The 16427-nt window shown below is 41.0% G+C and overlaps 1 protein-coding gene across 1 annotated transcript in view; it reads right to left on the bottom strand.

Annotated features, from left to right (window-relative positions):
* Positions 1-692: 692 nt before the first annotated feature.
* Positions 693-16427, bottom strand: part of LOC119650337 — a 51453-nt gene continuing 35718 nt past the window's right edge. Inside the window, exons 8-9 of the mRNA XM_038052999.1 lie at positions 13842-16345; positions 693-2736 (exon numbers count right to left, since the gene is read on the bottom strand). Coding sequence (XP_037908927.1) covers positions 1700-2736; positions 13842-16345 — 3541 coding nt within the window. The 3' untranslated portion in view covers positions 693-1699. The remainder of the gene's footprint in view (positions 2737-13841; positions 16346-16427) is intronic.

Raw genomic sequence — 16427 nt, forward strand, 5'->3', positions numbered from 1 at the left:
GAAATGGGAACTCCTACCCCACCCGCCGTACTCTCCCGACATTGCTCCTTCTGATTACTATTTGTTCCGGTCTATGCAGCATGGCCTGGCTGACTAGCACTTCTCCAATTACGACGAACTCAAAAAAATGACTCGATGAGTGGATAGCGGCCAAGCCGGCCAATTTTTGGCGCGATGGTATCTATGAGTTGCCTGAAAGATGGAAGAAAGTTGTGACTAGCGATGGGCAATACTTTGAACAATGAATGTATAACCAATTTTTCACAATAAAGCTTCAAATTTAAACAAAAAACCGACAGAACTTATTTGTAGGCCTTATATTATTTAACGGTGACCACGCTCTTATGTAACAGATTGTATCTCAACTATGAAAGCTGCTCTCGACTACCCTAGACCTCCTCAAATCACATCTTTTTGAAAGAAACAAAACTTACAACGGACGATTATTCATTATGAATTGAACACATTGCGCATACACACACACATTCACGCAATCTTCAATATAAATTCATGCAATTTTGAAATCGAAACCGAGAAAAATCTGTAACTGCCCTACATACACATCTACATCATTTCAACTGCATTTGGAAATGAAAATTCTACAGCAACGTTACGTGGTACGTTAAAAAGAAAATTTGAAAAAAATGGAATTTCTCTAAAATAGGAGAATCAAAAAAAAGAAAACAAACTTATGCATTTTGAAATTGTTGTTTTGTTTTTTTCTCTTTTTTTTCAATAATAATATTAAAAAAATAATATTAATTTTAATTTATAATCATCATTCTCAATGAAAACTACTTAGAGTACGGTCATAGTGAAAAACCTAGGTATTTTGTGTATTCTCTCTCTTGTTCTTTTCTATTTGTTTATCCTAAGCAATATTTACAAAATAATATAAAATTCGATCTTGAAAATAAGATCTAAGATTTCCGTTATTAATATACATTAACAAAATTATTAGAATTTAATTTCTAATTATCATCAATTATAGAGAAGATGAAAAGTACAAAACAAACAGAAGCGACGACGACGACGACACGATTTCTCCTTTCCTTCCCTTCCCGTGTTTATTATGTGTGTGTATCTAAAATTACCCTTCACGAAAAGATACAAAGTGCAACGGCAATCTCAACGTCAGAACTATTGGATAAAAAGTAACCGACGGCAAGTCACGACACAAATGGCAACTGATACTTTAGTGCAGGATCCTGATTTTGAAATTTTTGCTCAAGTGACAAAAAAGAAAAACCTAAAATTGACTCCAAGACACATGTCTGGATTATCTTTATTACAGCGCCTCGATATCAAGACGTGAGAAACAACGAAAAGTCTCAGCAAAGCTGAATTATATCCTTGAAATGAGTGTGAAGCACACAAGAGACGAGAGAAAAAGCACATCCACTTTTAAATAGTTGGCGTTAAAAATATCAATTAAAGATGCCCGCCCCCACTGAGGAACGATTCATCACGTCCCATCCAGTAGTAGCGATTACAGAAATTCAACGGATGACGAGCAGGATGATGATCATTAGCAGCTAAACGCCGAATAACAAAATGTTATCTGAGAATCAGTGACTCTATCATAAAACGTCCCAAATGTGAAGTGGCTCTTTCGACCATCGTAGTTGTTATCAAATCCAACACTTATCATTCCAACAATGATGACAATTGAAGTTACTAGTAGTTATCTCTCCTTTTCTCACCTATTAGTCGTATTCAGATTAATCCCGCTCGAGACAACATTTGCAGTTGTGTCGCCGCCACCGCTACTACTTCCACCACCCCCAGTTGTCTGATTTTTCATTGTCACATCACCCACTGACCCACTGCTCAAACCACCTTGCGCGACTGCCACAATTGAATTCACATTTCCTCCTGCAGTCGGAACCGCATTCGCAGTTGTCCCGATCACCTGGTTATTAACCAACGATCGAACATTCGCCAGAATTGCAGAGTTTCCTATTCGCTGGACTGTTTGACCCTTATTGGCTAGATGAGCTGCTGCACCCGAAGAAACTTGCACAATCTGCCCGGGAGTGTTCTTTTGTTGCAACGACGACAAATTAACTAACTTGCAAAGAACTCGCTTCTGCTCGGGATCGATAAACATGTTCACTGCTTTACGCGCCGCGTACTGTGGAGATTGTGTTTGTTCGTGTCCTGCTGCAACTGTGATTTGTGCCTGTTGATGTTGCTGGAGCGATGTTTTAACCATTTCTGAATTTTTTGCATCCATTATCAGACTGCCTTGCTGAATTCCCGAGCTGGTAACTAAATTCACCTTAATATTCGATGAGGGAAGCTGACTATATTGAAACTTTGCAGGCAGATCGGAAACGGTGAAGTTCGTTCCACCGGCAACATTGCCACCTGCACCGGAAGTGTTTAAGATGATCTTATTGCCTGATTGCTGTTGATGTCCTATTATAGTGATAGGTTGAGCGGTAGGTTGAAGACTGTAGTTATGATTGGCAGCCACCGCAACAGCCGCTGAAGCTGAAATTGCATTTTGTTGCTGCTGCTGTGTTTGCTGCGATGCTTGGGTTTGTTGTTGGAAGTTAAGATCAATCACTGGAAGCGAGGACATCTTGATGAGATTTCCAGCCATTGTTCGCAAATGCTGCTGGGGTTGAACTTGTTGTTTTTGTGTGGTTTGCACGACCACCTCATCCTGTTGTTGTGGAATTAAATTCAAGCGTCTGTTTGCATACCGTTGCTTCAGAATGGTTTGGATGGCTGAAAAAATTAAAGAAAGTTAGTATCAAATGGAAAAATCAAAGATCAAAAGTCATATTATCTTTTAAGAATTTTCTTTAAAAGAAAACCTTGTTAAAATCGGTCTGTCTATCACTTGCCGTTTTCTCAAAAATAGCAATATTGATCGAAACGAAATTTGGTGCGCATACAGAAACTCTGAAACGACATTTTAGTAGAGATGGGTAGGTGATGTTAGATGATATAAGTAATATCACGAAACTGATTACACCTTAAAATATCATATTGCCACGACCAAGTGCGATCCAAACATTAGCACATCAGTTAACATCACCGCATTTCCCAACATCACGGCTTTACTTAACATCACCACATTACTCAACCTTACCGCATTACTCAACAGCACCGCATTACTCAACATCACTTCATTACAAAGCGATAGTGATATTACTTCTGTGATTTGGAGCAAATTGATTTAAATGCAGACCACATTTCCCCCCAAATTAATAAGTAATACTCGTAAATTTCCCATAATTAACCCCACAATTTTTCCATAGCTAAGATAATGAGACAATTTTTGCAAACTCTGCAGGATTGCAAGTTAAAGGCGGGGGGGGGGGGGGGTTGGTTTTTGGTAAGGTATTTAATTTTTTTTATTTTCGAAATTCAATCCGTAATATCTGAAGAATATTGTGTTAAATTTTCAAGTCAATTGGAGCAAAATTGACGAAGTTATGAGTATTTTTATACCTGCCGGATTTTTGTACCTATACCCGAACCAACCCCAACGCCCCGACCCGAGCGCGCTATTGTTACCCGGCAGATGTTTCACTCTCTATTAATGTAGTACCTTACCTCCCAGTTCCATCTATCGAAATTTCAAGGCAAGGACAAACGGGTTCATACCTGATCTGTATACTTTGTCAATGTGGTGTACAAAATTCAGTTAGCAGAAAATATCCTATCGAGTAGACGTATCCACGTGTTCTTATTTTCGCATAATTTCACCTCCGTTTTCATTCATTTTTGTTGCTAAATTATTACAAAAATGCCTAAAAAAATTGGAAGATCTGATAGACAATCAACTGGTTCGAGATTATATCGACCCAAAAAAATTTTACCTCCCCACAAACGGAAAAGCGAAGACATTACGACAAGAAGCGCGTCAGCTAAAAAAATAAAAATGACCGTTGAAGATCAAATTAGGAAGGATCTTGAACGACATTATAGGGTAATTGATTTTTTATTGGTCTTTACAACAATTGCTACGCTAGTGAAGTGTGTGAAGTGTGATGGAAAAGTAAATTTTCATTCGACTAAGAAAGAAGGTCTTGGATTTCACATCAAAGTGTCGTGCGAAAGTTGTAAACAAATTACAAACGTTCCGTCTAGTGCTCGAATAAACTCTGGTATTTACGAAGTGAATTATCGGTTTGTCTTCGTGATGAGGATATTAGGCCTTGGATTAGTTGGCTGTGATAAGTTCTGCGGCTTGATGGATTTGTCTAGTTCATTTTTATCAAGACCGACTTACAATAATTACGTGACGGAAATGTGCTCGACTATAAGAGAAGTAGCGAATCGGTTTTTTTCATCTACTACAAAAGAAGAAAGAGCAGCAACAGCCGAAGAAAAAAAAACTGAAGATGCCGACGAACTCAGTGTATCAGGCGACGGAACATGGAAAAAAAGAGGCTACTCATCTTTATTCGGCGTCACCTCGCTAATCGGTTACTTTACTGGTAAAGTGCTTGACATTCTCGTCAAAAGTTCATACTGCCACGAATGTAAAATTTGGGAACACAAATTGAACTCTGCCGAATACGAAGAATGGCATGAAGCTCATGTAGATACTGGAAACTGTCAGGCAAATCATACTGGTGCATCTGGAAATATGGAGGTCGAAGCGATAAAAACAATGTTTCAACGCTCGGTAAATAATGGTATACGATATCGCAACTATATCGGCGACGGTGACTCCAAAGCTTACTCCGGGTTAGTGAATTCTAAACCTTATGGTGATGATTTTTCAATAGTAAAAAAAGAATGTGTAGGGCATGTTCAAAAAAGAATGGGCTCTCGTCTACGTGAAATAGTCAAAAAGACCGTTGTAGATACCGAAACTAAGGCTGGAAAGAAAATCAAAAGAAAGAGTCTGTCTGGTAAAGGGAAGCTTACGGCCAAAATTATCGAAAAATTGACGGTATACTACGGATTGGCTATCAGACGTCACTCTGATTCCGTAGAAAATATGAAGAACGCTATCTGGGCAACGTTCTTTCACTACAGTTCGACGGACGAGAATCCACAGCACGAAAAATGCCCGAGCGGCGCGGACTCCTGGTGCGAATGGCAAAAAGCTGCAGCTGCTAATGCATTGGATTCGTTCAAACACACGTATTGTGCTCTTCCCAAGGATGTTTTGGATGCAATCAAGCCTATCTACGAAGATCTGAGCAAAGATGCCCTCCTGGAACGATGTCTCGGAGGCTTCACGCAGAACAACAATGAGAGTTTGAACCAACTTATTTGGAAAATCTCACCGAAACACTTGAGTGGAACCTCTGTCGTCGTTGAAATTGCAGCTTATGTGGCAGCCAGTGTCTTCAATGAAGGTTCGTTTGCTTTACTCACCTTCATGCAAGACATGGAAATCAGTTGTGGATCAAGCGCTCATGACTGGGCGCGATCCACTGACTCCATACGCATAAGCCGAGCAGAGCAGGAAGCTGAACGACAAACCAAAAAAGGCAGGATTCTTCGTAGGCAGGAGCAAAAAGATGCATTAGACATCATCGATGATAGCAACATCTTCTATGGACCTGGCATTGATGACTCAGTGTGAGGTATGTCGATAAAATTCGCTTATAAACGTTTTAACTAGATTTTTTTGTGATTAAAACTTTAAAGCGTTTTTCCCACAACTCACGTTTTCAAAGTCGGTGCCCCTGATAACTCCAAAACTACTGCACCGATCCTTTTGAAATTTTAAACACTATTTCTGTACATCATTTACGAGGTAACGCTGTCGAGTTTTTTTTTTTTATTCATAATTTTGATTTTGCAATAACAAATTAGACGATTTTTCTCCACAAAATTGTGTTTTTCACTTTAAAGTGTTCGAAAAAATGAAAAAAATTTGGGAAAAAAAAAAACTCGACAGCGTTACCTGGGGAAAACTATTATGTAACGAATGAACTTTGATTTTTTGATTTCAGATGATCCAGCACCAGGTTATGAGGGGCACCGCAATTCAACTTTTTTTCGACGTCCGAACAATTGCTGCCATTGCCGTATTTTTTAATATTTCTTTGTAAAAATTTGATGAAACATTCTTCGAATGTCATACTTTAATGTACCATTGGTTATGTACCCCCATTACCAATGTACCCCCCCTTAAAGTACCGCTACAATATTGCATTTTCAAATTTAGATGACAAATTGATTTTGAAATTTCTTGAAACTTTGAACATCGGAGTGACGGTGACCATTGCAAGTTTGGAAAAATATCCACTTATAAGAAATTTTCTGGAGTTTCCGAAAGTGGTGTGTATTGTGGGATTAAATTATTGGAGAGGTGGAAAATTGTGATTTTGTCGGGCAGGGCAGACTTTTTTGACAGAATTCACGAAAACCGCTGTAATTCCGTCACGGTAAAAGATCGAGTGGTGATTCCGTGGAACAATTTCTCTCAAACGATTGATGCTATCCACCATTAAGGGCACTTTTCACATTCAGAGCACAATTAGTAGTGTTTTTAAAGTTGAGATTTCTCGGACATGAAGTAACATCTTAATTTGCAGTTTTTTTATTTTGAAAATAAAGAATGAAATCACAATAAAAAATGTCTCCGGTTGCTGTTGTTGTTATACACAGGGTTGCATCTGATGTTGAAATTGCTCTTTTTTCTGAGACTTGATCCAACTTCACCAGCTTTTTTTTACCAAACCGTGAATCCGAAGATGAAAGTGTAAATTTAACTTTATTTACAGCTTATGTAGTTATTGCCCAAACTAGAACTAACGGGATCGGTTGAGAAGTAGAATTTTCATCATCATCAACATCAACGGCGCAACAACCGGTATCCGGTCTAGGCCTGCCTTAATAAGGAACTCCAGACATCCCGGTTTTGCGCCGAGGTCCACCAATTCGATATCCCTAAAAGCTGTCTGGCGTCCTGGCCTACGCCATCGCTCCATTTTAGACAGTGTCTGCCTCGTCTTCTTTTTCTACCATAGATATTGCCCTTATAGACTTTCCGGGTGGGATCACCTTTATCCATACGGATTAAGTGACTCGCCCACCGTAACCTATTGAGCCGGATTTTATCCACAACCGAACGGTCATGGTATCGCTCATAGATTTCGTCATTGTGTAGGCTACGGAATCGTCCATCCTCATGTAGGGGGCCAAAAATTCTTCGGAGGATTCTTCTCTCGAACGCGGCCAAGAGTTCGCAATTTTTCTTGCTAAGAACCCAAGTTTCCGAGGAATAAATGAGGACTGGTAAGATCATAGTCTTGTACAGTAAGAGCTTTGACCCTATGGTGAGACGTTTCGAGCGGAAGTCTTTGTAAACTGAAATAGGCTCTGTTGGCTGACAACAACCGTGCGCGGATTTCATCATCGTAGCTGTTATCGGTTGTGATTTTCGACCCTAGATAGGAGAAATTGTCAACGGTCTCAAAGTTGTATTCTCCTATCCTTATTCTTCTTCGTGTTTGTGTTTGACCAGTGCGGTTTGATGTTGTTGGTTGATTCGTCTTCGGCGCTGACTTTGCCACCATATATTTTGTCTTGCCTTCATTGATGTGCAGCCCAAGATCTCGCGCCAATCAACGCCTGCTCGATCTGGATGAAGGCAGTTTGTACGTCTCGGGAGGTTCTTCCCATGATGTCGATATCGTCAACATAGGCCAGTAGTTGAGTGGACTTAAAGAGGATTGTACCTGTTACATTTACCTCAGCATCACGGATCACTTTCTCGAAGGCCAGGTTAAAGAGGACGCATGATAGGGCCCTTGTTGATGTCGAAAGGTCTTGAGAGTGATCCTGCTGCTTTTATCTGGCCTCGCACATTGGTCAGGGTCAGCCTAGTCAGTCTTATTAATTTCGTCGGGATACCGAATTCTCTCATGGCCGTGCACAGTTTTACCCTGGCTATGCTATCATAGGCGGCTTTAAAGTCAATGAACAGATGGTGCAACTGTTGTCCATATTCCAACAGTTTAGTAGAATTTTGGCAGTTTTTAAAAAATTAAATTTCAAATTCTTCCTCATTTTTAAGGTATTGTGCTCAATGTCTGTCTATCCGCCTGTCACACGAGATTTACTCCGAAACGGCTGAAGCTATCCTCACGAAATTTGGTAAGAATATGTGGTCTGTGAACCACTACACGTGCAATTAGTGGCATCATTTCGTGTTGCCTTTAGGCGGGGCTTCCCATATATGCGAAAGGGGGAGCAAATTTCTTTTTTCAGAAGATGATCATGTGGGGTTTCAATTGAAAGGGCTCAATTAGTACTTTTCGAAAATGAACAAAATTTAGGCCTCAAAATACATCCTATTTTTATATCTAGTTAATTAAAATAGATAATAGCATACTACTATATTTATATTTTATTTAATTTACTTGAAAACCCTCAAGTTTATTGTAGATACCAACCACTTCGAATGTGTAAGAATTGTGGAACCAAATTAAAGACACAATCCAGAAAGCAGGCGGTGCAACCCTCGGGGTCGCCAAGCCAGGTAAGCGATACATCAACCGAGATACTTGACTTTGGAATGATAATGTCCAAATGCAGGTCCGTGAAAAGAAACGCCTCTATCACAAGTTTCTCAATCCCAATCGTCAAATTTATAAGAATACACGCTGCTTTATGCAGATGATGTTTTCCTAGCATCTGATAGCAAATGGTCTCGATCTTGTCCAAAAATGAAATGATCGCCTCATGCAAAACGGTCTCAGTATGAATCTAAACAAAGCTGAATTTTTGACGACCGATCCCCATGAAACAGGCACAATCACTGTCAGCGGCAGTGATCTGCCCAAAACTGAGCGATTTAAATACCTCGGGTCAACGCTATCAGCCAATAGAGAACTGCGTTATGAAATTGCTTCACGCATTAACGCAACCTGGATGAAGTGACGTTCCACAATTGGTGTTCTTTGTGATCGACGTATCAACGAACGTCTCAAATTTAAAATTTACGGCAATGTCGTGCGTCCTGTCGCTCTCTATGGTTCTGAGTGTTGGCCGACTATAAAAGACAATGAACGGCATCTTGCGGTAATGGAGACGAAGATGCTAGTGGCGTGACACATCCGAAATGAGGATATCCGCGATCGTTATGAGGTTGCATCGATCGTGGAAAAATTGCGGGAAAGGTGTCTTTGATGGTATGGTCACGTAATTCGTGCTAAAGAGGATTCACTTGCCAAGATTGGTCTGAACATCGAAGTCGTTCATCAATGGTAAACGACCAAAAGGCAGGCCGAAATAACGGTGGCTTGATACGCTGGATGGGGATTTAAAAGCCTTGAGATTGCAGCCAGATCAGACAATCGATAGAGCCAAATGGCGAAACCGATCACGACGAGCCGACCCCGCTTGTGAACAGGAGAAAAGCTGAAGAAAAAGAAGAAGACTACTATTCTTTGTACTTCAGCTTTCAAAAGAAACCGCATTGAAAAATATTTCTCACAGTATAATTCCAAAAAAAGCCTCGAAAAACGACAGTCACATGAGAAAACCTTTTAAGTTCAATAAACGTACAAAAATCAAATTTTCATTGATTCAGCCCACAAATAATCGAGGAATTATCTTGCGATTTATTGATCGTAATAGGGAATTGGAAATTGGATTCATTGAAACTAAAAAAAAAACTTGCCTTTGAGTATCACCGTGTGAATCACATTGCCATAGTTTTGGTTGATTAAATTTCGAAGCATAATGACCACCATTGTAAATTGCGTGGTGGCAAGGCAAGCCAGACACATCCAGTAGATTTAAAATTTCAGTTGAATAGGTGGTTATGCATTCGGTAAATTTGAAGAAATACAGTGGAGGAAAGATTTGATTTTGAATTGTTAGGTCCAAATTTTTGTTCTTTACCCCAAAAATTGCTCGTTCATTCAACCAATTGCGATCTTTATAATTAGCAATGATATTCGATAACATTTGTTGATGAGTTCGTCCCTGCGTTGAGACAAAATCGCAAAATTTCGACGGAAGCGAAATCAATCCGTTCGATAAATCTTCAGCAGATAAATTGTTTAGCGATGCAACTCGAATGTTGGGTGTCAGGCGAAATTTCTTCACTTTGCGTCCAGAAAATCGATGCACTCGATATTGGAATGACGGATAGTGCCAGGTACTAGAATTATTGCACCTTGTATCACTGCGCAGATCTTTCATAGTTCAGTTGAGTGCTCCCGCCAGTGTTTGACAATACATAGTTTGAAGGTTTGACGCAGATTTCAACGCTAAGTGAATCGTTAAGCATTCAATTCAATTCGATGTAAAATATCTCCCATCATGTCAATTCAAATAGAATTACAAACGAATGTCTTCATCAAACTGAACTTTACTCTTTAAAGCTCCTACCCTAGAGCTGCCCGACATTACTTAGGACAAGAAAAACGGTGCATACTTAAATATCTCAACGTGAACCTGTTGATAGGCTACGATGCCAGTTCAAAGCATGCGCTTTGGGGCAGCTCGAAGGAGGTGAGTCTCTCTCTTACTTTACTATCAACACAAACGTGTGTGTATTGCCGGCTCCACATGCTCGGCACTTGCCTCAAACTCCAAACCTCGACACAGAATTAGTTTGATTTTGGGGACCAAACAACGCCATCTACACAAATGCAAGTAAGTTAGGGTTTTCTGAGCAGGCAAGCAAATTCACTTTGATTTGTGCCAAAAAAAAAAGACTTTCGATCGGTTTCTGTTGCGTTTGCAAACCTACACAAACCAAACCAAACACTCTATCCACAAGTTTGGATTGGTGACGACTGGTTGAGGTTTGGAAAGCGTATGGATGAAACATAACAGGGGCAGTGCGACAACCTTCCATTTCCCCAGCTCGACGAATTGTGACGACTGAGAGGAGGTTTCAAACCCTTTCAGAGACCCCCAACAAACTCTCCGTTGCATAAATCAATAACATTGGAATGACAGATGAACTAACACTCAAAAGTCGGAGTTCTGGAAAGGCAACTCAAAATCGCCTTTATAGCCTCGAGCCTTGTGAAATACAGTCAAAAGACATTTCCACTGTGGTGGAGTGTCTTACCTCAGGAAATTGACCAGGGAAGCCTTCAATATATGCTAGAGGCACAAATACTGGCAGATATAAAAGAACTGCCTAAAAAGTCGCCCATCAAAACTGCCAGGGAGCGCTCCTGGCTGGACTATTGTCAAAACATTGAAAGCACAAGCGGGTATGCGAAATCCACTAAGAGTTTCGCGAACGAGCTCATCTTTTTTTAAAAAAGTCGAAGATATCAGCTGGGCTATAAACGCATATAAATTTCCAGAGTCAGATAGCGTAATGCCAATCATGCTCTATAAACAGCAAGAGCAGGACGACGGAACCCTAAATTTTCATACAATAAATTCAATGCTTCTCGTGCAGTTTTGCCACTGGTGAGATCCATACCACACACCCCAGTGGACAGTGAACATGCCGACAAACCAAAAGCATTTTTTCGGAGTAAATTTTGCTTGTTTACGAAGCCATTTAACCAGCATTAAACCTCAACATTGAAGATGATTTTCTTCCGAAGTGAGGGTCAATCGCCAATTAGGGATCATATGCCGCGGTATATGGTTAATGCGATTTAGTTCTTGAATCAATTGAACTTTACAGGGATTGAACTTCGTCAATGTCGGCTTTTTAGTATTATCAGACTGTTTAATAGACAGTTTGCACATGATATCGACTAATTTTTCGGCGGATGTCGCTGAGAAGATCTTTCAAATAGTATGAAGATAATCATATTTCTTATGTTTTCAAAGAAACTTAAGCTCGAAGAAGCTTAAGCGGATACATATCTATTGACTATGTGGGCCACCCTATCGTTGTCATGTTGTATTCTTCTTTTCATTCCGTTTATAGCCGGCTGCGGATCTTTACTCTCCTGAAGAACCCATGCGCTCGAATCTGTTCCAAACTACTAACGGGTGGACTTCAATAAACACTTCTGAAAATCCCTTCATTCAGAATATCGAACCCTTGTTTACGAACATCCCCAAAGTATGATAGATGTAAATATTCCGATGTGTTCCCTATAAACAAGTGCCCCGTACATAACGCCGTAACCCTGTACACATTTTCCCGAATATGATCCAAAAGACGTATCTTGAATCTTGTTTTAGGCGGGCAAAATACTTCTTGAATTGGTGTAGGTGGTGAGCCTTTGCCATCTGAAGTCCGTGCTGTTAAGTAGTGCAAGCAAGTTCCACATTAACAGTCACATACTGCATCCACCAAGGGACTACCAAGAACAGAGCTCCGCCTGGCTGTTAATTTACCAAATGAGGGTGTGGCTTTGAACGTGCCGCCCAGACTATTCAACCCGTGCACTCCCCCACCAGCTTGGAGGAAGTCACCTTTGAATACAAAGCCATACGGCCGCTTGGCTGTCTGCCAGAATGGCTATATTACGCTTGGGGTTCGTATCATGCCCCTGACGCCGACAGGCTTCCAATATTACCAATACTTCCACCTGCTATACACTAGCGACTCCGAGCAGAACACATAACTCGGCCACACTGTGTTGTCAGACCTGCAAATTTTGTCATAAATAAAAAAAATGAAAACAGTTATGCGTGCGAACATGCCATTAAAAGGCTGCGAAGATCACACCGGAGATTATTGCCACTCTGTTTCCTCGCCACCAAAACAGCGGAAGGCAATGAGTAGTCCAACCCAATGAGTGCATAACACCTGCAGTACCCGACGGCCCAACAATCGATATCCGGTCTAGACCTGCCTTAGTAAGGAACCAGACATCTCGGTTTTGCGCCAAGGTCCACCAATTCGATATCCATAATAGCTGCCTGGCATCCTTGCCTACGCAATCGCTCAATCCGAGGTAGGGTCTGCCACATCTATTTTTTTGAGCTTTGAACCAAATTAAATGAGCGTTGCCTTACAAATACCTGGTGATGATGATTGACGCCAAACTGAACTTTAGGAAACAACTAGAGTTTTCATTTCGAAAGGCAGTTAATGTCACCGTGGCACTTGTAAAAAACTGCGGTCCATAGATGTCGAATGTTTTTTCTAGCCGGAGTGGCGAAATGCATTCTGTTTTACGCTTCACCTGCACACGACAGAGGCGCTTGCAAACTCTCAGAAAAAAAAGCAAATGAATTAAATTTACCGGTTAATGGCTCTGAGAATTTACAGTAATCTGCGAACCACATCAGATAGGGCAGTACTGGTAGTGGCGAGCATGATCCCAATCGCCTTTCTGGTGGAAGAGGTGAGTACTGTATCACGCGAGATGTATGGAGGGGTACAAAGAACGCGAGAATGCAACAAGTGAGAGCTGTGTGATCTCAAGCAACGCTGATGGAAGCGTAGTTGGACGTAGAAGCTCCTTCTCAACATCAAGGAGACCAGTTTCACACGGTGGCTGCATGGCTTTGGTTTGGATGATTTGCCGATTTGTTCTAAATGCAATGACATAACAGTGAATCCAAAGCATTTGATGTTTCACTGCCCATGTTTCACGATGATGAGAAAAAATCTGAACAAAGCGCTAGGAAGGAGCAAACGTGAGCTCGGAGAATATAGTTGTGGAGATGCTAAGATCGAAGGAGAACAGGGTTACGGTTTCCTCGCCAATCGCAAATTAAAGAACAAACTGCTCAAGGAAATAAGAAAATCGAATGCAAGAAGCCGAAGCAAGAGTGGCTAAAGGCAAACCTATTCCGCCGAGTAATACCTAAATGGTGATTCCGCGTAGCTGAGGCTGCCCGCCGCTCACGACGCTGAGTTGGAGCGGACGTATTTTTCTAAGGTTTTTATACTACTTCCATGTACCAAGAAGAACGACAGTAAACCGATTTCAATACTATTGTTAAAACCTTATCAAATAAATATTCACCTGTCGGTCCATTGCTTTGTCGTTTCGTAGGCGATGGCGTACTTGCTGCAATCACAATTGCTCCGCTTCCATCGGTTGTGTAATTACCAGCCGTTGCATTAACAACTCCACTTGAAGTTTGAATTTGTTGCGGTGCCTGTGACGATTGAGTAATTTGTCTGAAAATAATGTGCTGTTGGGGCTGAGGCTGAGATGATGTCTGATGTTGTATTTGTTGTTGAGGCTGTTGCTGAATCGATGTCATCAACAATGAAGGAACATTTGTAGATGCATTTATGTTGTTAGAAACGTTCACAATACCAGTCGTTCCTCCTACTGACCCTGTTGCTCCGCTCGCCACGACATCACGAATAACATTCGCAATCAATGTCGCCTTGTTATTTTCCACTTTCACATTTGATGGTATTGTTGTTATAACTTGCGACGCATTCACTTGATTTATAGGAACTTGATTTATTTTAGTGACTATTGGAGCAGGTGTTGTTGAAATGTTAGATGCGGGAGTGTCTTGCTTTACTAAAACTTTAATAGGCGGGTTACGGTTTTCAACAATATTGGGTTGCGCGTTGCCAATAGATTGAGATGTTTCTGAATTCTCTATATTCGTAGCAACACTTCGTCCAAAATTAGACAGAGAAGTTGGAATTTGAACACTTTTTTGCTGTGAACTTTGCGGTATCTCTAGTAGCTCTTCTGGCGGTTCACATTTTATTATCGCATTAGCTGGCGCTGGTTCTTCTTTACTAAAGAATTTTTCGTCTTGCGAACAATTTGTGATGGTGAATTGTGAACTGCCCAGTTTCACTTTCGATATGCTTCCTTTGTGTTTATTTGATGACCGTTTACCTTCGTCTTTCTCGTCAAGAATCGTCGCCACTGTGCCAATTACCGACAGATCCACCGATTTACTGGCATCTGGGATAATTACCTTTTTGTCGTCGATAACATCTAGAAGTCCGCCATCTTCCAAAATACCATCCCAGAATGTCGTCGTCTGATTGAAAGTCTTCAAGTCGTCTATCTGACATTCCTCCAGAATATTTTCCAGCATTTTTTCATTTTCATCTTCCCCTAAGGACAAATTCAACTCGGTGAGACTGTCACCGCTTAAATTAAAATCGATTCCTGAGTTTGAACTATCAGTCGTTGTATTTAGAAGAAGTGCTTGTTCATCGCCGCCCAAATCGTTGTAGCTGAACGTCGACGTAACGAACATCGGATCCGTGTCTATCTTTGACGAGAATACTGATGACGGTAAGCTTGGTGAGAGGGGCGGGATAGAACCTGAGTTGATTCGCTGCATTTCCAAAGCGATCGGTGTTTGCTCAGAGAAATTCACTGGCGTCCTCGTTCCGTCGTCGGAAGACTTTTCATCGGGACTCGGAGGTGGCGGCGTTTTCGGGTGAAAGTGAAGCCAATTTTTCCGAATCTCATTCAGGAATTCTTTGTAGATGGCCTCCTGGTCGTCTACATCGTCCTTGCTGTCCACTCGCGACTGTGTCTCAGATATCGTTGAGACGACCGTTTCAGGCTTAACGTCTCCCCCGCGTAAATATTCTGAGTTATGCAGAAATCTTGTACTTGTATTCAAATCTACAAAATTGCTGTGCGTCAACAGCTGCTCGAAGGCCGGTTCCTTTGACAGTACGGTAGCATTTGTCAGTGCTTCCCTGGACGCGTACAATTTACTGCTTAAACTTGCCAAATTCACGTTCTCATCGTCCGAATAGTTTGCATCTGTTTCAAATTCCCGTTTAATTACTGTTGCGTATTCATCTTTTATCACATTACTGCTACTCGTCGCGTCCGTTGTGTTTTGTCTATTGAATATGGTGTCGCCACCACTACTACTGTAGCTCGGAGCATGAATATTATTGTTATTGTTACTACTAATATTTCGATTACTTATCCTATTTATACATTGAGTCCTAACTAAATCAACAACAATATCGGAATCTCGTTGATCTAATGACGACGATGCTGACTGCAGCGAAGCATCTGGCAAGCGCGTCCAATCGTCCCCGCTCACGTCCACCTCCTCTGCAATTTCTCGCTCTCGCTTAATCCCTTTCTTAAGTAAATCTCTAATACTTTCAAAGTTGCTTTTCCTATGCATATCTACATCGCCACTATAAAGTCTACTGCACAAATCACTGTACAGATTGCTGTTGATCATCACACCACCATAACTACTTTCTAAACTATCAGCTTCCCCTTTCATACTCAGCATTATATTACTTAGTGCACGATAAGGGTCACTGATCGGACTTGTTGAACTGGAAATGAATTTTTCATCACGGGAAATGTTCTCGTCATCCGACAGCGATGTTTCCGCTTTCTTCAATGTATCTTGTCCTAAAACTTGCGATTCCTGGCCTGTTCGACTTTCAAATATTTTGTAATCTAGCTGAGACCACAGGTCGTCCGCCTCCGTCGATATTCGGTCTAGTATGACTCGTCCCCCACGACCTACTCTTCGCCGTGCAAATCCAACACACCGCGGCCTGCAAAATGTCCTGCTATTTACAATATACTTCAAAGCCTTAAATTAACAAATTTTCGCTAAGCTCAACTAACTAAGCTGAT

Source organism: Hermetia illucens, chromosome 1 (assembly GCF_905115235.1).
Source record: "Hermetia illucens chromosome 1, iHerIll2.2.curated.20191125, whole genome shotgun sequence".
Taxonomy (NCBI): domain Eukaryota; kingdom Metazoa; phylum Arthropoda; class Insecta; order Diptera; family Stratiomyidae; genus Hermetia; species Hermetia illucens.